The sequence below is a fragment of the Ixodes scapularis genome, unplaced genomic scaffold (assembly GCF_016920785.2).
Source record: "Ixodes scapularis isolate PalLabHiFi unplaced genomic scaffold, ASM1692078v2 PGA_scaffold3__209_contigs__length_174095766, whole genome shotgun sequence".
Classification (NCBI taxonomy): Eukaryota; Metazoa; Arthropoda; class Arachnida; order Ixodida; family Ixodidae; genus Ixodes; species Ixodes scapularis.
Window position 1 is genome coordinate 128643277 of NW_024609868.1, and position 24778 is coordinate 128668054.

Sequence of the window (24778 nt, forward strand, 5' to 3'; positions counted from 1 at the left end):
TATAGTAATTTGTGTAAATAGGGTGTTTTTCACCTCAAATATTCGCCAAATACACGGGACTTGCTAACAGTGTGGTTGCAGCAACTGCTAAGGGAACTGGCACGCTGGTAAAGAGCGACACAACGTCGAAAGACAAAATCGTGTCATCATCGCCGAGTCTCACGTGCGAGGCACGTTCCACGAAGTGGCCGGTGTTCAGCACATGGGTCGGCGTATTTCCAATAAGGGGAGCTATAGTCCGGTGTAGGTAATTTGACAGCGCTCGGAGCGGTGAGGTCGTAAAGTCCACGATAGGTCTCAAGGGGACGTTAGGTTTGTGGGTCTTGGGTAGTCCGTAGAAGCTTGGCGCAGAGCCATTCCTGCAGATGAGATGCAAGTAGAGGGCTTTCGACTCTGGATATTGCTTGAAAATGTCAGACAACATCTTGTTCATGTTCCGCTGAATTTGCGACGTTGGATCTTTCTTGAGCTTTTCATAGGCCGGGCTTTCCAGGAGATCCCGTGCCTTCTGTTCTTACCCCTCCCGGTCCAGGACGACGGTAGATTTCCCTTTATCTGCCGGCAGTAGCACAATCTCTGTATCCTCGCGGAGCTTCCGAAGCGCAGCAGTTTCATCGCGAGATAGATTGTGGCGTTGCCTCGGCGGAGGTTTTGAAAGGATGCCTATCGCTTTAAGTCGTACACCTTCTCGGACGCTAGGGTCTAGACGCGCAATGCCGTCTTACACAGCGGCAACCATTTTTGGAAGAGGGGGCCGGGTCGTGGTCACATTGAAGCCGTGGCCTTTTGCCACGGCTTCACGGCTTCACCCAATGAACCTTAATTTGCCTTAATTCACATCTTGATTACTTGACTACTTTGAGCAAATAATCAACCGATTGATTTGTTTTAAGCTTAATTGATGTGATTAGTAGTTTGATTACTTCGAGTTACTATTTACTCAATTGACTTTATGTCAGCTAATTGACATTGCTGCGCCTCTCTTGATTACTTTGAGTTTTATGCAACCAGTTCATTTATATTAGCTCAATTTACAATATTATTACTCTTTTGACTACTTAGATTTACTTTTTGGCCCATAGACTTTAATATGGCCTAATTCACATTACGATGAGTGCTTTGATTAATTTAAGGTAATATTCTAACAAATTATTTATTATAAGCTCAATTGACATTATGATTACTCTTTTAATTACTAGGAGTTACTTTGACCCAATTAACTTTAATTTGGCCTAATTGACATTTTGGGAACTCCCTTGATTACTTCGAGTTAGTATACAACCAGTTTATCTATTACGAGCTAAATTCACATTATTATTACTCTTTCGATTACTTTGAGTTACTTTCGACCCAGTAAAAAAACTGAAGAAAAGAAAAGGAGATTGTGAAATGAAGTTGGCACCGTTGCTCCATTCGACGTCCGCCGACGAAAGTTTTCGCCGCTGAAGTTTTAGCCACTGCGATGAACCTAAGTCGAACGCCACGTTCGATGTTCGACAAAAAAAAAGACAGCAAAATTTCGTCTTTATGAGTGTTGAGCAAACAGACACGTCGCCCGTGTCTGTTGTGTTTTTTTATTCTATATGACAGCGCTTTAAATGTCCAAGAATATTGTATCAACAAACTCTGTTTAGTTTTAGAGATGTTTTACAAACCTCGTTTACCGACGCCAGATCAAGCGTATAGATATCGCTGCAAAGAAATGAGATTCTTTTCTGGCTTTGCAAAATAATAGATTTTTTTAATATATAACATTAAAATGAGGGCTCTGTGGTGCTTTCAGCTTTTGCTGTTCACTGTTAACCATACGCATCTTCAATTATAGTTGGTGGCGTAGATCATTGAAACTGTCCTCTTTTTGCCTCGCTTGACAGCCTTGGTCTCGTCCGCATGCATTGAGCTGCTTGCGTATGAAGAAAAAGGCAGGCCGACACTACAATCTACATAAAAGAAAAAAGGTCATAAACAAATTTGGTACAACTTCATGAAAAGATTAGGGCTTCGTTCAATAGCTGTAAATGGCTTCACGCCGCGAGATAACGTCCGCATGTTTCTTCGCGTTGTCACCGATTGTTTTTGAAAGCTGCGTCTTAAGTAACAAATAAAAATAAGGAAAAAACGTGAACCCTGCTCACGTTGGCGTTCACGTCACGCACGAATCGAAGATTTATCGCTACATCCGCAGCGGAACGTAGAAACGCGCTGGCATCGTGTCTCTCCCACGAAGCGCGGTCGCATGTTTACATGGGGCCTTTGCCGGTCGGGTCTCCGGTTTCCTTTTCTCGCCTCAACTCAATAGACTTTATGTCAGCTAACTAACATTGTGGTACCTCTGCGATTACTTTGAGTTATTATGCAAATAGTTGATCTGTTATTACCTCAATTCACAATATAAGTACTCTTTTAACTACTTCGAATTGCTTTTGACCCATAGATTTTAGTACGACCTAATTGAAATATGACGACTCTTGATTACTTTGAGGTAATATTCAGCCAAATTATTTATTATGAGCTTTATATACGTTTGCAAGTCCAATCTCAGGGCGCCGCCATCTTGCGCAGTAGGGTGCGCTCTTGGGCACGGCAATAATCCAATTACGGCACCTTTGCGAGGCTTCGTAATCGGATTATGATGGGTCCAAGCGCACCCCAGATGGGTGCGCTTGGACCCCTGAAGCCGGACTTGCAAATGTGTATAGAGCTCATAATAAATAATTTGGCTGAATATTACCTCAAAGTAATCAAGAGTCGTCATATGTCAATTAGGCCGTACTAAAATCTATGGGTCAAAAGCAATTCGAAGTAGTCAAAAGAGTACTAATATTGTGAATTGAGCTAATAATAGATCAAACATTTGCATAATAACTCAAAGTAGTCCCAGAGGTACCACAATGTTAATTAGCTGACTTAAAGTCTATTGAGTCAATAGTAACTCGAAGTAATGAAAATACTAATCATCATATCAATTAAGCTTATAACAAATCAAATGGTTGAATATTAGCTCCAAGTAATCAAGCCATGAAGATGTCAATTAGGGCAAATTAAAATCCATTGGGTCAATATACAGGGTGTTTCACGAAAAGTGGATGAATTCGATAGGGCGAAAACTACGCATATCTACAAAAAAAGGCTTGTGTCGTTTTGGTCCTAGACCAGGGGCCTATTTCGGAAAATTATTAAAGTCCTGGATAATTAAGTTGTTAATTATTTTTGTGTAATTAACTTTTTTAGTATTGCCGCGAGCGCAGCTGACCTAATAGGCAGCGCGCCCGTGGCCTAATGGTTATCGCGCTAGCCTCTAACGCAGAAGGCCAGGGTTTGATTCCTGGCCGCGGCTACACATTTTTGTTAACACTAGAATGTGATGTTCTGGAAAATTCGAGAACCGTCTTGTTGATTCGAGGTTATAATGTTCTACGCGCCGAACCTTCTATGCCGAATGCTCCAGAAGCTCACGCGTGTACAAAAGCTGCTCCGCGTGGCAAGCCGGGGTCAGTCTCGCCTTAGCGTTCGATCTTGCTGTTTCGCCGCCATCGACGCCTGCGACGCTATCCTTTTTTTCTGTTCTGTTATTTGGGCAAAAGTTCGCCTCATTAAACGTTTAGTTTCTTTAGTTATTCTTCGCCTCATCATTTGTTATTTGTGACATTTTGGTGGAGGTGCGGCGCATGGCCCGTGCAGCGTTCCCCTCCAAGAGCCCGCAGTGCCAGTCCGATTCCAAGCCCGGTGAGAAGACCACTCTACGCGGAACCTGAAACTCGAACCAGTCGCCGCATCAAGGGAGAGGATCCTGAATACGGTTTGCTACTGGACAAGCCCAAGCCGAAGAAGACGACGATGGCCGACCAGGCGCAGACCCCAGCCGCTTCTGCCGTCGTATACCTGCCCGTCGCACCCAAGACTCCGACGCCTTTCACGGAGACGCCCACGAGGACATCGAGGACTGGCTGCAACATTATGAACGTGTGGCCAGCCATAACGGTTGGTCAGCTGAGCACTGCTTGCAGAAAGTTTACTTTTCGCTGGATGGAACGGCGAGGCACTGGCTGGAAAACCACGAGGCTTCTTTGACGTCGTGGGAGCTGTGCAAGCAAGAACTGAAGAAGACGTTTGCCTGCCAACACCGACGTGAGAGGGCCGAAGATCTCCTGCGAACAAGAACCCAAGGCCTAAATGAGAGCATCACCAGCTTTGTCTAGGATGTTCTCCGCTTGAGCGTCCGCGCCGATCCTGAGGCTACCGAGGAGAAGAAGCTGCACCACCCGATGAGGGGTGTCAAACGCGAGATATTCGGCGGTCTCATCCGCGGTCCCCCGACAACAGTCGACAAGTCCGTCACCGGGAGGCGAAAAATATGGAACGGGCCCTGCTAGCACGCGCCAGACACTACCAACAACACCGTGGCGGAACTACTCAGGCGACATCTGGATCCGACCTGGGCACCACCCTCCCCGGCATCCGTGACATTATCCGTGAAGTCGTCCAGGAGGAATTGAAAAAACTGCTGCCCGCTGCCGCACGCCCGGCCTCGCTCTCCATCGCCGAGGTCGTGCGGGAAGAAGTTCAGAGAGCCATCCAACCAGAGGCTCCCGTCGTCGTGGCAGCCACCGAGGAGCCCACGTTGACTTACGCAGCAGTGGCCCGACGGCCACCGCCTTCTCCTCGCACCTATGTCGCGCCGCCCCGACGTCAGTCTCCTGCGCCGCAACACGACAGACGCCACGACGACCCGGTGCAGTACGCCCGCCCGGAGCCTCGCGCACCCCGGAAAGCCGACGTGTGGCGAACGCCCGACCGACGCCCTCTGTGCTTCTATTGCGGGGAAGCAGACCACATCTACCACCGATGCCCATCCGACGACTTGGGCTGCGCGGGTTCCACCCGAACGACCCGCGCCTCCCGTTATAGTGAACGACCTCGGGAGATCAACGAGTACCTGCGACGACTTCAGTCCCCCGAGCCTGCGTCCCGCCGAGAGTTCCAATCGCCGTTGCCACGACTTCCAGCTTCGCCGATGCACCGACCCCGACGTGAAAGCTTGTCACCCCTCGCTCCTCGCCGGGGAAACTAGGCGCGGCAACCCCTGGAGGTGGAGTTGCCGAAGACGACCGACGCCAAGATCCTCCACGAACGTCGGAGGCCCCCCACTCGAACGCCACCAGAGATCGAAACGATCGAAACCTAAACGTCGTCATCGACGGCCACGACGCATCAGCGCTCGTGGACACCGGAGCCTTGAGTCGGAGGCTCTCCAGCCGCCTTTGAAAAGTCACGACGCCGTGGGATGGACCTCACATACGAACCGCTGGAGGGCACTTCATCACACCGGTCGGGAGATGCACTGCTCGCTTCGAGATCCACGGTGAGGCGTGCCCTGTCAAGTTCGTCGTTCTGCAAGACTGTTCGAGGGACGTTATCCTCGGAATGGACTTTCTCTGCGAGTATGGCGCCGTCACCGACCTCGGAGCAAACCGGCTGACGCTTCGAAAACCTGCTCCACCACAGGAGAACCCCAAACCAACGTCATCCGCGGTACGAGTCCTCGCAAACCACGTGAACCTACCGCCGCGGTCAAGTGTTTTCGTACCCGTCGGGGTCGATGAGACTTTCTGCGGCGACGTTTTGCTCGAAGGAAGCCTCCAGTTGCTTATATAGAAGAGGGATCGGCATCGCAAGAGGCGTCGCGGAGCTCCAAGACGGACACACTGTCGCACTCATAACGAACTTCCGACAGGGGGCCCAGCATCTTACAAAAGGCACCGCCGTGGGTCACGCCGAGGAACTCCCTGACTCAGCCGCAATCGCCGGAATATCAGAAGACCTCTTTTCGTGCCACCCAAGACAACGCCGCCTTCGCAGTTCGACATCGACCCAACCTTGCCTACCCCACAACGACGACAACTCAGTGACCTTCTCGCCGAGTTCAATGAGTGCTTCTCCACGTTGTCAAAGGTGCGCCAAACGACCGTGGCGAAACACCGAATTGTCGCTGAAGACAACGCGCTTCCTGTCCATCGGTCGCCGTACCGTGTCTCTGTCAAAGAAAGAGAAGTCATCCAGAAGCAGGTCCAAGAAATGCTCGATGACGACATTGTCCAGCCCTCAAACAGTCCGTGGGCTTCACCGGTAGTCCTGGTGAAAAAGAAAGACGGGACTCTTCGGTTCTGCGTAGACTATCGCCGACTAAACGCCGTAACGAAAAAGGACGTCTACCCGCTGCCACGCATCGACGACACTCTGGACCGGCTGCGCCATGCCCGATGCGTTTCGTCGATGGACCTGAAGAGTGGGTACTGGCAGATCGAGGTCGACGTACAGGATCGTGAGAAGACTGCCCTCGTCACGCCGGACGAACTGTACGAATTTAAGGTGATGCCGTTTGGACTGCACAGCACCGGCAACGTTCCAGCGCGTAATGGACACCGTTCTTTCCGGCTTGAAATGGCAAAGCTGCCTCGTATATCTCGACGACGTCGTGGTATTCCCAAGCGACTTCGACGAGCACCTGAGACGTTTGAGAGCCGTGCTACAGGCTATCCAGAATGCTGGGCTGACACTAAAGCCGTCGAAATGCCGGTTCGCTTACGGCGAGCTCAAATTCCTTGGCCATGTCGTGAGTGCTTAGAGTGTAAGCAATGATCCTGCCAAGACATCCGCTGTTCCCGAATTTCCGAAGCCATCAGACAAGAAAGCCGTAAGAAGATTTCTTGGACTGTGCGCTTACTACAGACGTTTCGTTCGCGATTTTGCCAAGATTTCTGCACCGCTCACGCATCTGACCAAGAACGACGTGAACTTCCATTGGGGGGAGGAACAAGAACAAGCGTTCAACGAACTGAAGGAAAGACTCCAGTCGCCCCCTATCCTCGGACACTTCGATCCATCAGCGGAAACGGAAGTCCACACGACGCCAGCAACGCCGGACTCGGCGCGGTACTCGTCCAAAGACAAGACGGAGCAGAGAGGGTGATTGCGCTTACGCAAGCCGGGCACTGTCCAAGGCAGAGAAAAATTACTCGACGACCGACAAGGAATGTCTCGCAGTCATCTGGGCGTTAACCAAGTTCCGCCCGTACCTGTACGGGATTCCGTTTCGCGTTGTCACGGACCACCACGCTCTCTGTTGGCTCGCCAACCTCAAGGACCCGTCAGGACGCCTCGCTGGCTGGAGTCTGCGACTGCAAGAATTCGACGTGACCATTGTGCATAAGTCTGGCCGCAAGCATAACGACGCGGACTGTTTGTCTAGGGCTCCAGTCGAATCCCCTCCCGAAAGCAATGACGACGACGATGACGCCCGTTTTCTCGGCGCAGTGACAGATGCCGACATGGCAGCACTTCAATGAGACGACCCGGAACTTCGCGCCGTCATTGAACACCTTGAAGGCCAAGGAAGTTCAGTTCCGCGAGTCTTGGCCCGAGACTTGTCAAGCTTCGCTCTGCGGCGAGGCGTGCTCTTCAAGAAGAACTTCAGAACGAGCAACCCTGCCTGGCTGCTGGTTGTTCCAGCCAGCCTGCGAGAAGAAATCTTTCAAGCATGCCACGACGACCCGACGGCTAGACACATTGGCTACAGCCGGACGCTCGCCCGGATTCGTGACAAGTGCTACTGGCCGAGGCTCCCGAAAACAGTCCATCTGTGCACAAGGTCGTGCCATGAGTGCCAACGACGTAAGAGGCCTCCGACAAAGCCAGCAGGACTCCTGCAGCCGATACCTGTCCCGACTAGGCCTTTCCAGCAGGTCGGAATGGATTTACTTGGGCAACATCGACGCAAGGAAATCGGTGGATTATCGTCGCGACCGATTATCTTACACGATACGCCGAGACGAAAGCCCTGCCATCGGGAACAGCCGTGGAAGTCGCCAAATTTTTCGTCGAGTCCAATCTCCTTCGACACGACGCACCTGAAGTGCTGATTACAGATCGCGGGTTATCCTTCATGGCGCAGCTGACTCAAGAAGTTCTTCGGCTCAGTCATACCAGCCATTGACGAACACCCGCTTATCATCCGCAGACCAACGGGCTAACCGAGCGGCTCAACAAGACGATCGCCGACATGATTTCCATGTACGTCGACGTAGAGCACAAGGCATGGGACGAGGTGTTGCCGTACGTCACGTTTGCGTACAACACAGCGGTTCAAGAAACCACGGGAATGACACCGTTCCAACTGGTTCACGGCCGGACGGTTACCACGATGCTCGACGCCATGCTGCCTCACGTGCCAACCGGTGATGGCAACGACGACGCTCAACTGATCTCCCAGCGTGCGGAGGAAGCTCGTCAACTGGCACGAGTCAAGATTCAAGACCAACAGCGAGTCGACACACGCCGGTACAACCTTCGTCGTCGGGACGTCCACTTTCAACCCGGAGACTGGGTATGGGTTTGGACACCAATACGGCGCCGCGGTCTCAGCGAGAAGCTTCTGAAACGCTATTTCGGACCCTACAAGATCATACGACGCCTCGGCGATCTGAACTACGAAGTCCTTCCCGACGGAACGCGCCCATCTGCAAGACGTCAGCCGCGACCCGAGGTGGTGCACGTCGTCCGGCTGAAGCCGTATTACGAACGATAGAACTTTCCACTCTCGTTGACGAGTGATCTGTGAACTGTGAACTGTGAGCTGCGGCTCGCGATTCTGCTGCCCTTTTGTTGTGTTTTCTTTTTTTTTTTTCTTTTTTTTGTGCTGCATCGGGACGATGCACTTTTTGGGGAATAATGCCGCGAGCGCAGCTGACCGAATAGGCAGCGCGCCTGTGGCCTAATGGTTATCGCGCTTGCCTTTCAAGCAGAAGGCCAGGGTTCGATTACTGGCCGCGGTTGCACATTTTTGTTGATACTAGAATGTGATGTTCTGGTAAATTAGAGAACCGTCTTGTTCATTCGAGGTTAGAATGTTCAACGCGCCGAACCTTCTCCGCCGAATGCTCCAGAAGTTCACGCGTGTACAAAAGCTGCTGCGCGTGCCAAGCCGGGGTCAGTCTCGCCTCAGCGTTCGATCCTGCTGTTTCGCCGCCATCGACGCTTGCGACGCTATCCTTTTTTTCTGTTCTGTTATTTGGGCAAAAGTTCACCTCATTAAACGTTTAGTTTCTTTAGTTATTCTTCGCCTCATCATTTGTCATTCGTGACAATATTGTGTTTAAGGGCATGGTTTCAATTAGAAAATTGCTCAGCATCATCAAAAAACACTAAATCAACAAATTGCAAAACGATAGAAGGCACACGAAGCATTTTACGGCTTTCCGAAAAACAGCACAAATTCGACGGGTTTTTAAGTTTCGGTTTGCTATCGGAGCGCATCTCGGCCCCGACAGCACCGCGCCCCGTGAAGAAATGGTGCAACCAGCCTCTGCTGCGTCGCGCGATGACAGCGCAGCAGAGGCTGGTTGCACTATTTTTCCACGAGGGCAGTCGGGGCCGAGATGCGCTCCGATAGCAAACCGAAACTTAAAAACCCGTTGAATTTGTGCGGTTTCTCAGAAAGTCGTAAAATGCTGCGCGTGCCTTCGGTCGTTCTGCAATTTGTTGATTTAGTGTTTTTCGATGATGCTGAGCAATTTTCTAATTGAAACCATACCCTTAAACACAATATTAAAAAAGTTAATTACGCAAAGATAATCAATATTCTATCCCGGACTTTAATAATTTTCCTAAATAGGCCCCTGGCCCAGGACCAAATCGACGCAAGCTTTTTTTTTTTTTTTTTTTTTTTTGCTACGCGTAGTTTTTGCAATATTGAATTTGTCGAGATTGCGTAAAACACTCTGTATATTAACTCGATGGGATCAAAATAGTAATTATAATGTGACTCGTGCTCATAATAAATCCGTGAGTCTATAATTTCCTCAAAGTAATGTCGAATTAAACTCTATTGGGTCAATAGTAACTCGAAGTAATCAAAAATAATCAAAATGGTAACTGAGCTGATAATAAATCACTCGGTTGTATAAAAGCTCAAAGTGATAATGAGAGTGAAGCTTGTGTCAATTAGACCAATATAAAGTGAAATAGGTCACTCGTTACTCAAAGTAATAGAGCTATTAATAATGCTGATAGAAACTCAATTGTGTGACTAATAGATCGGTGAAAGATAAAAAGTAACCACTAAGTTATTGAGTTAATTTAAAGTCTATTGGGCGACTAGTAACACGGAGTAATCAAAAGAGTAATCAAATATCCTAACGGAACCTTTATGTAGTTGCATTTGTCAATTATATTTTAAAGTAATAGACTGAGTAATGAAAATGTTGGTTCTATAACTTTTTTGTGTCAATGATGCCTGTATAACCAAAAAGTAATCAGAAGGTCAAATAAGCTTCTACTCAGTTATATTTGTCAATAATTGCTCAAAGTAATAAAAAAATAGTCACAAACTGCAACTGCATTTTTGTCATCTGAATTGTATTAATAATAAGTCAAACTAATAAGAAAGAGTAAGCAAAACGTCAATTCAGCTAAATCAAAGTCGAGTGCGCCACTAAGAACTTGAGGTTATCAAAAGAGTAATCAACATGTCAATTAAGCTACGTCAATTATGCGACTGAGCTCGGCGAGAACTTTTCTTGACAATGGAGTGAAGGGTAGAAGCACGCGTTCCCTCTCCTATTTTGAGCGCTGAATAAAGCTGTGCGCGGGCTCTCCTCCTCTCCATTGCATTGCCAAGAAGAGTTGTCGCCGAGTATAGTAACTTCAAGTTATAAAAAAAAGTGATCAAAATAGCAGTTGTCCCAAAACAAAATCTAATTCTATAAAAAATTACTCTAGTTATCAAAAGTGTAAGCGAAACGAACGCAACCACTGAAGACAAATAAGCACCTGGATATATAGTGGATCAAATTGACTGATGCCGGGACTAAATTGGGTAGCACTGGGATTAAATTGGATGGCGCCTGAATTAAACAGGATGACACTCGGATTAAATTGATAGTCGTTTGGATTAAAATGAGTGGGAAACCTGTACATTCAGGACCAACAAATGATCTTTTATGTGCGTGAGACATAAAAGATCGTCATCGTAAGTAAGTCTCGAACCGGTCGAGGTTCGAGTTCGACCAGGTTCGACTTTTCCAAACTTCTTGTGAAACGTTAGACGAAGGTTCGACACAGGTTCGACTACTATGCGCATGCGCGACAGGCTGACCAGTTGGCTTCGGATTGGATGGTGATGGCTAAGGAATGAATTAAGGGCAGCACTGATTGGTTATTTCAGTTAATACAGTACAGAAAAATTAAATTATTAACCTCTTCGGTGTTTAGAATTAGTTTCTTTTAATTGCAACTGGTCAAAAAATGAAAATACCCTTTGCATAAGAAAATAATTATCCAAACTTATACATGCTTGTATCAAGGTCTCTGGCCACACTGTCTACAAAATCGAACCGATCAAATCCGGTTAAAAGGTCGAAGGTTCGTCGAACCCGTTCGAACCAGTCGAACCGCGAAATTTCGACCTAAAAACCCAACGGTGCCCTCCACCGTTGGGCCTAGAGTCATATTTGCGCGATCACGTGGGGAGTCGGATCAAGTGCCGTGCAGGAAAGTAGACGTTGCACGCGCCCCGGCGTACATTCCTCTGCTTTTGGGCGCGGCGCCGCTATCCGCCGAATTCAGTCACGTGACGAGCGGGGTCAACATGCCGTACAGGAAAGACGGCGCTACGGAGATTAGCGCGCTAGAGTTCCTCGACATGCTCCCCCGAAGGGGCAGCAGAGTTGCGTTTTCCCCGCGCCGGCCACGCCGCTATTCGCCGAGACCGATCACGTGAGGAGCAAAGCATCCGGCCCGTGCGCCACCTTTAGGCACCGTTCACACTCTTCAGACTGGTTTTTAAGCCTTTTGCGACTTCTTAGGAGCTGCAGCGCGGAACTGGTCCTAAGAGATCGCAAGGGGCTTGAAAACCGGTCTCTTTCGGTCTTGCGGTCGCTCCGCCGACGTTTCTCGCGCCCCGGCGTATGTTCCCCTGCTTTCCGCCTCCTTTTCCTCCCCTCCTGCTTTCCATGCGCGGCGGCTTGCGCGGAGCCGCTATTCGCCAAATTTAGTCACGTGAGGAGCAAAGCATCCAGGGCGTGTGGGAAAGCCGACACTACAGCCGGCGCTACGGCTACCCGCCGAGGCTGAATGCGCAACTCTGCTACCGTACGTAGCTATATACAGGAACTCTAGAACGCGCAACTCTGGCTCCCGTAGGGAACCTATACTGGAACTCTAGTTGGGCCGTGAGAAGAGCGCCCAACTACGTCACAGCGTGTGTTCGTGCGCGTTCAGAAAAAGTTGAAATCATCCAACTTCCTTGCGCCCGAAAGGCTGAAGGAATCAGCGCGACGTCACGAAATACGCCATTTCCGGGAAGCGCACGACTTACGGAGCGCAAAAACGCGTCGGTTTGGATCGCGTGGATGCTGGGGCGAGTCTGAACTTGCAGCACCGCTTGACGTCACTTTCAGTTGTCGTCACTTCCAGTATGGGCGAAAACATTGTTTTGCCTTTGCCACGCCAATAGAAGGCATTTGGGATATAAGCGTAACCGTCACACTTTCTCGTTTTGCCTCCCCTTTATTTTTTTTTTTTACTATTTGTAGGTTGAAACGTTGGATTATTTTTTCGCCGCCCATACCGGATACGCCTATTTATTTATTTATTTATTTGGTACCTACATCGCCCGATGGGCATTACAGTAGGGGGGGGGGGGGGGGACGAAATAAATTTACAAAAGCAAACGTGCAGCAGAACAGCAACATCTAATAACAAGGCCCAAGCAGGAGAAACATATATACTGCAATAATATAAGAAAATGAATAAGAGCAAAATAACCATGTCAAACAGGAGAAACGTGCCAATATATACTGCAATAATATGAAACAAAAAATGATTAACAACGTGCAGAAGTCACACATCGAACCGACTACAATAACATAATTTCATCAAAAAATGATTGTACAGTAGGAAGCTCGACAAGTGAGTCGGGCAGCACATTCCAGTCATTAACTATCCGCGGAAAAAAAAGGAATATTTTAGAACATCGGTCCGTGCGCGAAATTTTCGGATCTTTTTCTGATTACTAGTTCTAAGGGAAACGTAATGGGGTTCCAATAGGTATCTCGACTTATCTATACCGACGCTACCGTGATAAAGATTATACATAAACTTGAGACGGAGGCACTTTCGTCGTAGTTGTAAAGGTTTCCATCCGAGTTGAAGCTTTAATTAAGAGACACTCATAAAAATTATAGTTATTTAGCACATATCTAGCGGCGTGGTTTTGAATTCTTTCAATTTGATTTATACGTGTTTGCGTGTGTGGGTGCCAAAGAATACAAGCACAGTCCAGGATTGGGACAAGGTGGTAGGTGGCTGGGAACAAGACTACACAGAAAAGGTCCATAGACCTTTCCAGCGGTAGCCTCGAACGAAGAGATTTACAGCGCGCGTCTCTGGTTTTGAGAGGGTATGGCAGTGTTGCCCGACTGCGCTGGGCTGTGGGTTTTCTAGTCAGTGAGCTGTGGCAGCCTACGAAGGCTCACTTCCGGACGCTGATGGAGGCGAAATTGCCGCGTTCTATTTTTTTTATTGTCTGTTCTATGACGAATATAATTTCTCGGGGTTTTTAAGAATGCATACTACTATTTTTGGAGACAACAGCAAAAAAAGCAAAGCTGTTTTGGTGACTCCGTGCGCGACAGAACAAATGCAACTTGAATGTTTTATTCATTTATTGTTGATCTTTTTACGGCACCATACACTCAGCCGTGTCAATCTACAAAGGTCTTAAGCGCGAGACACATGCGCGAAAATCCATCCGATCCGACGTCCGATCCGGCAGTACGACTGCCTGATCCGAAAAATTTGGTCGCTTCAGACGTTGGATCGGCGATCCGACATGCGTCCAACGCGCCAGATAGTTTCGCACGGCGGACGGATTGTCGGATGCGTCCAGCCAATGACAGCACAGCTAGCGCGAACGTCATGATGACGTACTGGGTCTGTCGGCACGAACAAGAAAACGGGACGGGCGACGGGAAGTCGGACGCGTGGAATTGGATCCCGCTGACCCATTCTAGAAATATGGCCCCGGCAAAGAATGCACGCGCTAAAAAGAACGAGCTTCTAACTTCGCTCGTGTGAGCTAAACCGTCAATCTGGGACCAGAGATCTGTGAACGCGGACCTCCGCTGGAGTGCTTGGATCTCCTGGGCGGAGCAGAACGGATCGTCGTGTCGCATGCAAGGTCGGAAGCGTGTGTCTCAAACTGTCGCGTGCGGCGATTCGGAGCGGCGTTCGGACTGTCGGATCGGACGTCGGATCGAACGATTCTGCCGTCCATGTGTCGCGCGCTTTAATCGTCAAAAATATTTGACCACACAGGATATGCGAACTGCATGGATATTCCCCGCCCACAACATGAAGTTCAACGAGTCTCATCAATCGAACAACATATATTGCACTTACCCCACGGTGCCGCGTTATATCAGAACAGGATATGAGAAAGGTCTCAAATAACACAGCGTATCCAATTTACAGTTTCGACGATAGTCACTTCACGACGATTGGACGGAATCTGGCGTGTTTTGGAACACAAATAAAAAAAAACTGTTTTTTTTTTTTGTTTTTTGTTTTTTGCGCAGTTTCAAAGCAAATGAACGAACGTGTCTATTCCGTCCCCACACCCCGGACCCGAGTCTATCAGCTATTTTTCGCGAAGACCCGGAACATAGCCGGAAAGGCTTTTTGGAGATTATATCAACGGGAATAATCCTCCAAGAACCTCGAACTGCCCGCGTCGCGGGCTGCTTGATGTTCGCTCTCTTCGTCCGTTTCCTGCGAAGGCCGAGCAGGCTACAAGCGCTGGTATGCCCTGGTATTCCCTGGTTCTCACAGTGGAAGATAGCACACAAAGAGTAAGCATACTAAACAGGCAAATAAAGTAAAAACTTCCATGAAAAGCCGGTGAACTCCGAATGCACGATGCAGGTGGCGAGTCACGCTGACCGGGTTTCCACAGCTCAGGCGGGTGGCAGAAATTTCTCGCTGATAGGGGTCACTCGACTCTGCTAAAGTGGGAAGAGGTGGGAGGAGCTTCCACTTCGTTCTTCACCTGTTTCCGACGGCTGGTCCAAATGCGGCGCAAGAACTGACAAGCCGACGCGGGTCTGCGTGCGACAGAAGCCGGAAAAAATTAAAGAATGATCCATAGATCACGCAGTGGTTCTCAACCATTGATGTTTCGCACATTTCTTCTCAGTTTGAGAAAAAACAGCTTTTATTGCCGGGCTTGACAGATGAGGCTGGGCTTCGCGGGCCCATAGAACGCCTTCGCGGACCCCCATTTGGGAGCCACGGTATTGGTGGATCCTTGGGGAATGATTAGCATGATCCATCGGAAACACTAACACTGATTCCGTAACAAAGCCAAAAAGTGGCAGCAAAAAAGGAAGGAAGCAAAAGAGAAAGCCAAACAGAAAAGTGAAGGGGTCAGTGTTAGCGTTTCCCAGATGGACGTCTGTGATGTTTTCTCGGCACATTTTTAGTTACACTGTGCCCGCGCTCTATCCAGGAAGATCGTAAAGAGTCAAGTTCATGTGCCTTGTGCTGGGTAAAACACTGAGCTGTGGGGAAATCAAGTTGGACTGAGAGCCCATGGAACCTCGCAATCGAAGCAGCGGAATTATGCTTTCGCTCCGGGACACCGAACCGCGTTCGATAACGCGCCCCCATATCCGGCAGCGCGTTCGTACCGAATTGGGTCCGTACCCTGTTGTTGAAGATGACGCACTTTCCCCTGCGCGTGTGCTCCATGTTGTACTCCTCGCTCTCCAGCGACGTGGGCAGCGCTTGGAAGGCAGAGTTGGGGAACAGGCTGAAAGAACAGCAGCCGCTGCATTCAACGCGTTCACTGGGAGCTCCGCCAAGAACGGGAGGCAGGAAGGTCCCGTGAGGCGTACTTACCCTCCGAAGAGGGCATCGGCTTCGCTGTTACTGTTTGCTGCGACCAGAGAAGGATCACCGATCTTAGAAAGGCCGAGATGTTGTTTCATTTCGTTGTATGCACGCTTTCGGACCTCGGTACAAACTTTGCGGGAGCTGGCGACATCGTGAAAATTGTCTGGGGGCTGTCACAATACCGGGAGGCGCGCACAAAGGTTATTTAGCTGACACCGGCAGGTAGGACAAGAGAGCCAAAAATATGCTTTAAAATTAAAACGTCCACACCCTGACAAATATATATATATATTCCACTACTTAAGAATGCTGAATGCTGGGCTAGTTGGTATTGGGATGTCTCGGTCATGGTAGCGCTTTTAGACGAGGACGAAGAAGAGACAAGGCACACACGAGCGCTGACTGCAACTGTTTAATCAACGTGTAAATGTACCATATATGCACGCTCTAGTCCCATCCCAGACCTAGCCGCCGCTCGCATGAACAGCAACTCCTTATCAAACAGGTTAATGGACGCAACGCTAACACAACCTACACCACCTCTCTTTATCTCGTCCGCTTCGACTATTTCTGTTTTTATGTTTGGCCAGTATTGAGCATTTGCCAAACAACGGTCTGCTTCCGCAGTCCTGACAATGCACTGATATATGGCGGCCATTCCGGTAGTTGTTGACGTTAAGATTATGTTCTCGGAGCCTATCGTTCAGGCAGATTATACCATGTAATCCAGGAAAACTGCTTCAGCTAAAACCAGTCGTAATCCCATATATATATGTATATATATATATACAAGGTGTCACAAAAGAAAATTTACACGGTCTTTTTTACCGCAAAAATAAACTAGGCATCGCCGAACGCTCATTTTCCGACCAAAGGTAGAGCTATAGGTCACAACCAGATGCCAAAGTTTCAGCCCGATCCGATAACTTAATCAAAAGTTATAAGTGATTTTCTGAAAATTTCAATGGGAAAATGGCGGCCGACGGAGTTTCAAACACATGGGGCTCTATGGCACCAGAAACCGAAAACGGGCAAAATTGGGCTCCATTTTACCATTGAGATTTTCAGAAAATCACTAATAACGTTTGATTAACTTATCGGATGGGGCTGAAACTTTGGCATCTGGTTGTGACCTATAGCTCTACCTTTGGTCGGAAAATGAGCGTTCGGCGATGCCTAGTTTATTTTTGCGGTAAAAAAGACCGTGTAAATTTTCTTTTGTGACATCCTGTATGTATGTATATATATATATATATATATATATATATATATATATATATATATATATATATATATGAGAAAGAACCCCTTAGTGAAAACAGCAACAACGGACGATTTATTCTTCGACGTTTCGGCCGGAGTCCGGCCTTCGTCAGGAAGACAATATATATATTGACCATAGTTGCCCTTAAAATAACTTAAATGTTTTGTTTTAGGGTTACTGTCGGAATTGCAGTATTGACAGAATTATAATAAGTTCCAGTACCAGCAATAAGGTGAGCTGGCGGGCTAGTTGGTCGTTCATCATTAGTAAAATAGCGCAAAACAAACAAGGAAGAAAGGAAAAATTAGCGCCCTTCCTGTTTATCTCGTCCTTTCTTCCTTGTTGTTTTGCGCTATTTTACTAATGATCCAGTACCAGCGGCGTAGACTTTCCATTTTCCCGGAGGAGGAGGAGGGAGGGGGAGGGGGGGGGGGGGAAGGGGGTGCTGCGCGTTACCTTTTCGCCTGAACTGGAGATTGAAGCTATTAGAAGCTAACGAAAGCACGCTGAGATTTTATTTCCCATGTATTTTGTCAACTTGGATCTCACCAGAGGGGGGCACAAGCCCCGATGCCCCCCCCTCCGAAGTCTACGCCTATGTCCAGTACAATTAAAAAAATAATTTAGTAAAGGTAATGGGCTATTGAGATATGAATCAATCAAATTTCCCTTTTGATTTAACAACTGCGCTGAAGAGCACTGCAAGCTCGGAAGAGTGACATAGTCGTCTCACTAATGTCGTCATGATCTCGGCAATGTCAACGTTGAGTGCGCAGGGCTTGCGGCACTTCTATTGGGCAATTCTTAATCGGGCGAAAAAACGCCGGAAATTGATTAATATCTACAACTCAATTACGATGATGATGATGATGATGATGATGCGGCTTGTTCCCTTTGAAACGGGCGAGCGCGAACTAAGTTCGTGCCGATCCCTGGGAGCGAGGAGGTCTTAATGCCCCCTGAGGTGGTCAGGTGGATCTTATTCCACCAATCTTCAAGTCTTCGTTTAGTGGCTACTACAAGCTTGTGCCAGCCGCTAGAAGGCCCCTTTATCTGCGTAGCTGCAGAGTTTTGTCCATCAGAGTAGTCTGTTTGGTTGCGCCCGATTTCAGTAATTGTGAAGCCCAACGCCTCAGCGAGCACTAAGGGGCTCTGCAGGCGTGGGCACCGGGACGGCTGAAGTCCCGCACAATCTAGCACAACGTGCTCCACCGTTTCATCGTAGCCTCCGCAGACCCGACATGCGCTCGAGGTCACCGTAGCATCAAACCGGCGTCTGTGAACATAAAAATGACATAAAAAAACATGTTTGCAAATTTTGTTTATGTTGATACTGCCTTCAATAGTAATTGCCTTGAATGCAAAACCAACAGTTCAAGTTAATTAACAGATTTTCTTTAACGGTTATCCCCTCATCTAATGTCCGCCGGGGTTGATAAACACACGGTGAAGACAGCACTTGTCTAACTTGACAAAAAAAAAAAAAAAAAAAAGTTCGAATTAGAATTGTACACTGTTTAGGTACATTTGCATCCCTCATCTCATCTACGATTTTCTGCTTGTGTTCTTTCCCTGCCAAAGAGTGTACCGACTCGATCTGGCTCCAGATCTACAAGCGCCACACGGAGAGGTTGCTCGCATCTCGAGAGGGGAACTGCCTTATAATTAGAGTTCCGTGTTTTCGGAGCTTAATTTTCGTCAAATTCGGAGGGCGCTTTTCGGAGTTTATTTTTTGTTTAATTCCCGATTTTCCAAAATACGGAGTTGAATTCCGCAGTGTCTGTTATTAAATATAAATAAATCATATCCCGGTGTAAACGTCTGCTGGACAAAAAGAAAAACACGATTGTATCCATTAATATTTTCTTCAGTTGCATTCGGCGTTTGTGCCATTATATTACAGGCAATACTAATTTGTCCTACAACAAAAGTTGGACACAAGTGTTGCTTCCATAAATGTCGATGCCTTAAAATCAATAAACACCTGGAGATAGTCGCTGGGAAGCTTGTGTTCATTTCATACTATTCCATCAACCTACCGCGCGAGGCAGAGTGGCAAAGTATGTAATAGAGAAGTTTCAACTGTCCCTCTTCCCCACTTTATGCAATCTCTATGGTCCATAGCTTTCCAATGTTACAAAAACACAACCTCTCCTTCATCTAAAGCACAAATAGTATGACACAAACGTGACATAAACAGTGACTTTTGTCGTGACCCGAAAGTACAATGACCTGTTGTCGTGACCGAAATTTAAAACAAAAGTGGTGTCATTTTTCCCAGGACCATTGACTCTACGCGCTGATCGAAACCATTAGTTGTAAAATACTTTCGTGTGTGTGTGTGTGTGGGGGGGGGGGGGGGGGGGGTGAAGGCGGGAGAGAGAAAGAGTTTGGCACATTGGATTTCGGAGTTTATCGAATAAATCCGAATGGACCAAAATTTTACCTGCGGGTGTTTTTCGGAGTTTTTCAGATTTATCCGAAAACACGGAACCCTACTTATAATTAGGGCTCCGTGTTTTCGGAGTTTATTTTTCGTCAAAATCGGAGGGTGTTTTTCGGAGTTTATTTTTTTCCGGAGATTCGGAGTTTATCGGAGTTTTTATATTTTTTATTTCCAATTCTCCGAAATTCGGTGTTTAATTTCACTGTGTTTCCTATTAAAAATAAATAAATAAATAATAACCGAATGTAAACGTATGCCAGATAAAAAATAAAACGCGCTTGTATCAATTGAAATAGCTTCAGTTGAATTTGGCGTTTTGGTGCCATTGCCATTGGCAATACTAATTTATCCACGACAAAAGTCACGCACAAGTGGCGCTTTGATAAACGCCGATACCTTAAACTCAATAAACTCCCGGAGGTAGTCGCTACTCGCTAGGAAGCTCGTAGTCATCTCATCCTATTCCATCAATCCAGCCCGCGGCCGCGCGAGGTGGAGTGGTTAAGGAGGTAATAGAGAGTTTGAACTGCCCCTCTCTTCCCGATTTTATACAATCCCTATGGTTCATAGTTTTCACTGTTACTGAAACACACCATTTCCTTTCTCCAAATCGCAAATCGCATGGCCCAAACTGGAAACCAAAAGAGTGGCTTTTGTCGTGATCCGAATGTACAACGAACGACCTGTTGCTTTGAATCAACCTTGAAGAGACAAGCGGCAAAACCCCTTTCGACAACGGTCCGAGATTTGAAAGATAGTTATGGTGGAATTTTCCCAGGATCATTGGCTCTGTGCTGATCAAACTGTAAAAAAAAAAAAAAAAAAAAAGTATCCTACTGTTTTTTTTTTTTGCCTGCGGGGGGGGGGGGGGGGGGGGGGGGGGGAATGGCATTGACATATAAATATTCGGAGTTTATCGGATAAATCCGAATTGACACAAATTTTACCGGCGGGTGTTTTCCGGAGTTTTTCGAATTTATCCGAAAACACGGAGCCCTACTTATAATGTACCGCAGGAAAGGCTACAAGCGCGAGCTCCTTGCTCTAGGGCACATTTCAGCGGCTCGCTGCGGAACAACATAAGGTGAAACGTGAGAGCGCGCCGAGCGCTCGCTATTTGCCAACTAAAAAAACTATTTTCCATAAAAAAAAAGAAACGTCGCTTTGCGAGTTTTTAAGGCACGGACCGGTAAGTATGACATTTCACGATATTTGCGCAAGCACACGTTATGAAGTTTCTTCGAGGCAAGTGGATGAATATAGGCGCGTCTGATACACAGGTGCGTCTCGTATACTATTTTTTACCGAGAAACTTGCGAAAAGTGGGGGGGTGCGTCTTAATACAACGATGCGGAAAATAGGGTACCCAAAATCACTTAGCTTCGCAGGAGCTCTGGAAAGCGCGCTTTCTTTGTCAACTGACCGGTCAAGTTTTTGTGAGAGTTGAGAGCGTGAGAAATGAGAGTTGAAGATGTGTTCAGAGTTGAGTGGAGACTGTGATAGTTGAAGATGCGTTAGCGATGAACGCGAAGCATAGCATGCGAGGCAATGGTACTAACCATTTCTATCGTTGTACTGCCCGAAAGGATCGGCATTTCGCTGTGCCATGTTGACAACGTCCGCAGCACTAGAGGATGACGCAGATCACAGCTCAGGATAAAGCGCTCTTTTCAACGTCACGAAACGCTTGACCATACAAAGCACTCTAGTCACAGTCCTACGGTCCTACAGCCGTCTGCTCTTCCGACTACTACTACTAGGCGTTGTGAATGGAGATTGCACCGTCTGCTCTTCCGAGCGTGCCGATGCCTTACGTCACTTCGCCGCGCTCTGATTGGAGGATGGCTCCTGGGGTGGAAGGCGTATTTGGAGACACCCCACGACAAAGCCCCGCGAAGGAGAAAAGAGAGGGAGAGAAGGAAAGGGAGGAGAGAAGAATACTGTGATTGGCTAAAGCAGTCACCCTGCTGTTAGCTCTACCGCTCTACGCGTTCTCCTCCCCAGGCTGCTACCGTCGATGAGCGAACGCTTGCCGTTTTGGAAGGCTCCACGATAGCGCTGATAGCGCTCTGAGAGGTTACGTCACAAAGGCGGAGGAAGGAAGTCCATGGCGCAACTAAGTGAGAAAATACCGCTATCCATGCTATCGACGTGAAAAAAATGTTAATTGACAAGCGGCGCGGTGGTGTTCATGCGCGTTTATCCGACATTAATATACGTTTTAAAGGCGCAGTCTTGTACAATTTATTATATATATATATAATATAAATGTTTTTGAGAGTACCAAATTTATATTTATGAGTATCCCCGTAACCGCGGGACTACGTGCAGTTCCGCAGCACCCCACACTTTTCGAAAGGACCGGCTCCGATGCTGCCGATGCCATATGGTTCCGATTCTGGTAAATTTACGTTGTGTGTGAGCTGCTGACTGTCTGAAAAGGAACGCTGAGACATCTCAGAAGGAAAGGAAACCGAAAAGAAATCCTGTCATTGTCGCAGGGAGCGCACACGAGCATTGAGATGGGTCGACAACGTTAAGCCTTTCGTCGCCGCTGCTCTAGTGCGAGGTACCTTTGAGACTTGTTTCCCGTCGTATTTCTGTCATCACCGTAGTCTCGGGTAGTTTTTTTGTGTTCGCTTGATACTACGGCATTTACGTGGATTCGTGAAACAAGTCCTGCTATCCTGCTACGGTTTGAGTGACATGTGTGACAACTAGCCAACGAAGACTCTGGTCGATTAATCGATAGACCTATCTCTCGACAGAGAGAGGCTTCTTGGAGTTCGTGTTCAAATGTGTTCGTCACGGATATTGTGGGACGTATGGATACGATCGACATGTGTGAGAAACAACTTATTTACGGGCTTTCTTGGACATGTAGGACGCAAGTAAAATGCTGCATTTGTTTGTTTTTTTAATCGCATGATAGATTGCAATTTTGTTCTTTGTCGTTATCCGTGTGCAGTTGTGTCGACATTTGTAAATATGCGCGGTAATATAGAAGGTTTTCACCTTCTAGTTTTCACTGGAAGGTGAAAAACAAGTTTGTGTGATTATCGAAAGTGCGTTGTTTGTGGTTCTGTGTTTATTTATACTAAAGTTATTTTATTGCCTTTACCGCGTTTATACCAGAATCCTAACTGTATTAAGGTAATAGTAGTATATGCAAAATAAGTTATGTTTTGTTCTAAGGCAGCTCGAGCCCATAGGGAGAAGTAAATTAGTAGACTAAGTAGTAAGTTTAGTACCCCTTCCACACGGAAAAGTTAATATATTTTCATTCAGTGATACAGGATTTAATCAGCTCGCGGTCTTGAGTGATTATACGAGCGCCGCAAGCGGATTTGTCGACCCCATAATGTCATTCAATCGAAATTACATTCATTTTGCCATGTGGCCGGGGTATGACGCAAGAATTCAGTGACTGCACGCGATAATGTCGCTTACATGATCGTGAGAAACACTTGTCTTGCCTTGAAGGTAAACGTTCGGCAGCCCTCTGCCTGGTTAGGAGTAGACATGATGCGAAAAATAGGGACTCTAACCAAAAATTTAATAAACATTTACCCGACATTTTGGGACCACTTCGGTCCCTTGTTCACGGGTGAGTGACGAAAAGAAAAGAACACGTGTCGCCTAAGTGCACATATGGTCCCGAAACGTCGGGTAAATGTTTAGTAAATTTTTAGTTAGAGTCCCTATTTTTCGCTTCATGTCTACTACTAACCAGGCAGAGGGCTGCCGAACGTTGACCTGCAGGTCAATTTTCGATGACTACGGTTCAGACACATGTCAGCTTGCAAAGCGGTATGTACATCTTACGTCTTCCGTCACCACCTTCAAGTCTCATCTTGCGTTGAGCAAGAAGTGCAAAGACCTCAGCTTTGTGCCCAAGAGCCTCCGCCTCAAGCATTTTGTCCACACCGCCGAGGGACATCGCATCGTCGACCAGGCAGAACGCCGTCTTTTGTGTGCCCGGATCCACGAATGCCACGACACCATCAAACGGAAAGACATGGCACTTTTCTTCATGCAACGACAGCTGGAACATTGAATACCTGAGGTGTTCCAGGCCCTGGATACTTTGGCCAGCGACACCGCTTCCGCTTGCTCTCGGACCAAAGAACAGGTGCATGCAAAGAAGCTGGCTGCACTTCGGCCGGACAACTCAGCCTCCAGCCTCCGCGGAATCGACACGAGGTTTGTGTGCAATCTTTCATCGAGAGAGCTCTCCCCTTCAGAGACATCGGTACTGGCAAGAGGCCGGGGTTTTAACTTAACTACTCGCAAGCTGCCCCTCCCCGGTCTTCGTGGGTTGGACCCGCCTACTTGCGAGGAGGCTTGGTTGAAAGCAATCGGCGTCATATCTCAGGCAGTTCAGCGGAAACCTCCCAACATTTCGGCCGAGGAAAGCCAGGCCTTGCGTCGCCTCAAGGAGGACAAAGACATCGTAGTGTTGCGGGCAGACAAGGGAAACGCCACCATCGTCATGGACAGGGTGAAGTACGACCAAAAGCCGCTTGAGCTCCTTGGCAGCAGTGCCTACACTTCCTTGCGAAGAGATCCCACGAGAAAAGTGCAAGAAACGCTCAACAAAACACTGGCAATCATCTTCCAGAAATACCCTGACTTCCGCAGCCTTTACATGAGGCTCATCTGCAAGAACGGATCCATCCCGGCGTTGTACAGTCTCCCAAAGATACAAAAGGCCAGTGTACCACTTCGGCCTATTGTGGACTTCACAACATCACCTTAGCGCGCCGTCTCCAACTACCTACACAGGCTTCTCTCACCCCTCACCGAGAAGACTCCAACGTACATGCAGAACTCTGGTAACTTCATAGAGCTTGTTTCCGATTGAGAGCTACGTGACGACGAAAGCCTCGTCTCTTTTGACGCGGTGTCTTTGTTCACCAGCATCCCGGTGCCATTGGCAGTATCTGTTGCAAGAAGTGCTCTCTCGGCAGACGAAAAACTCCCGGAGAGAACGTGCCTATCGGTTGACGAGATCTGCCGACTACTAGAGCTCTGCCTGAACAGCACATACTTGTCATTCAACGGGAAGTACTACAAGCAAACCAGCAGCACAGCCATGGGGGCAGCCATATCTGTGACAA

General features: G+C 47.7%; 1 protein-coding gene across 2 annotated transcripts in view; it reads right to left on the bottom strand.

Moving 5' to 3' along the window:
• Window positions 1–21388, bottom strand: part of LOC120841512 (caspase-7) — a 52250-nt gene extending 30862 nt beyond the window's left edge. Inside the window, exons 1-2 of one of the 2 annotated variants that reach the window (XM_040212421.3) lie at window positions 15955–16269; window positions 15760–15865 (exon numbers count right to left, since the gene is read on the bottom strand). In XM_040212421.3, the coding sequence (XP_040068355.1) occupies window positions 15760–15865; window positions 15955–16043 (195 nt within the window). In that variant the 5' untranslated portion in view covers window positions 16044–16269. Of the gene's footprint in view, window positions 1–15759; window positions 15866–15954; window positions 16270–21217 lie in introns of those variants that run through there. The other variant, XM_040212422.3, reaches the window with a different exon arrangement.
• Between the last annotated feature and the right edge of the window lie 3390 nt (window positions 21389–24778).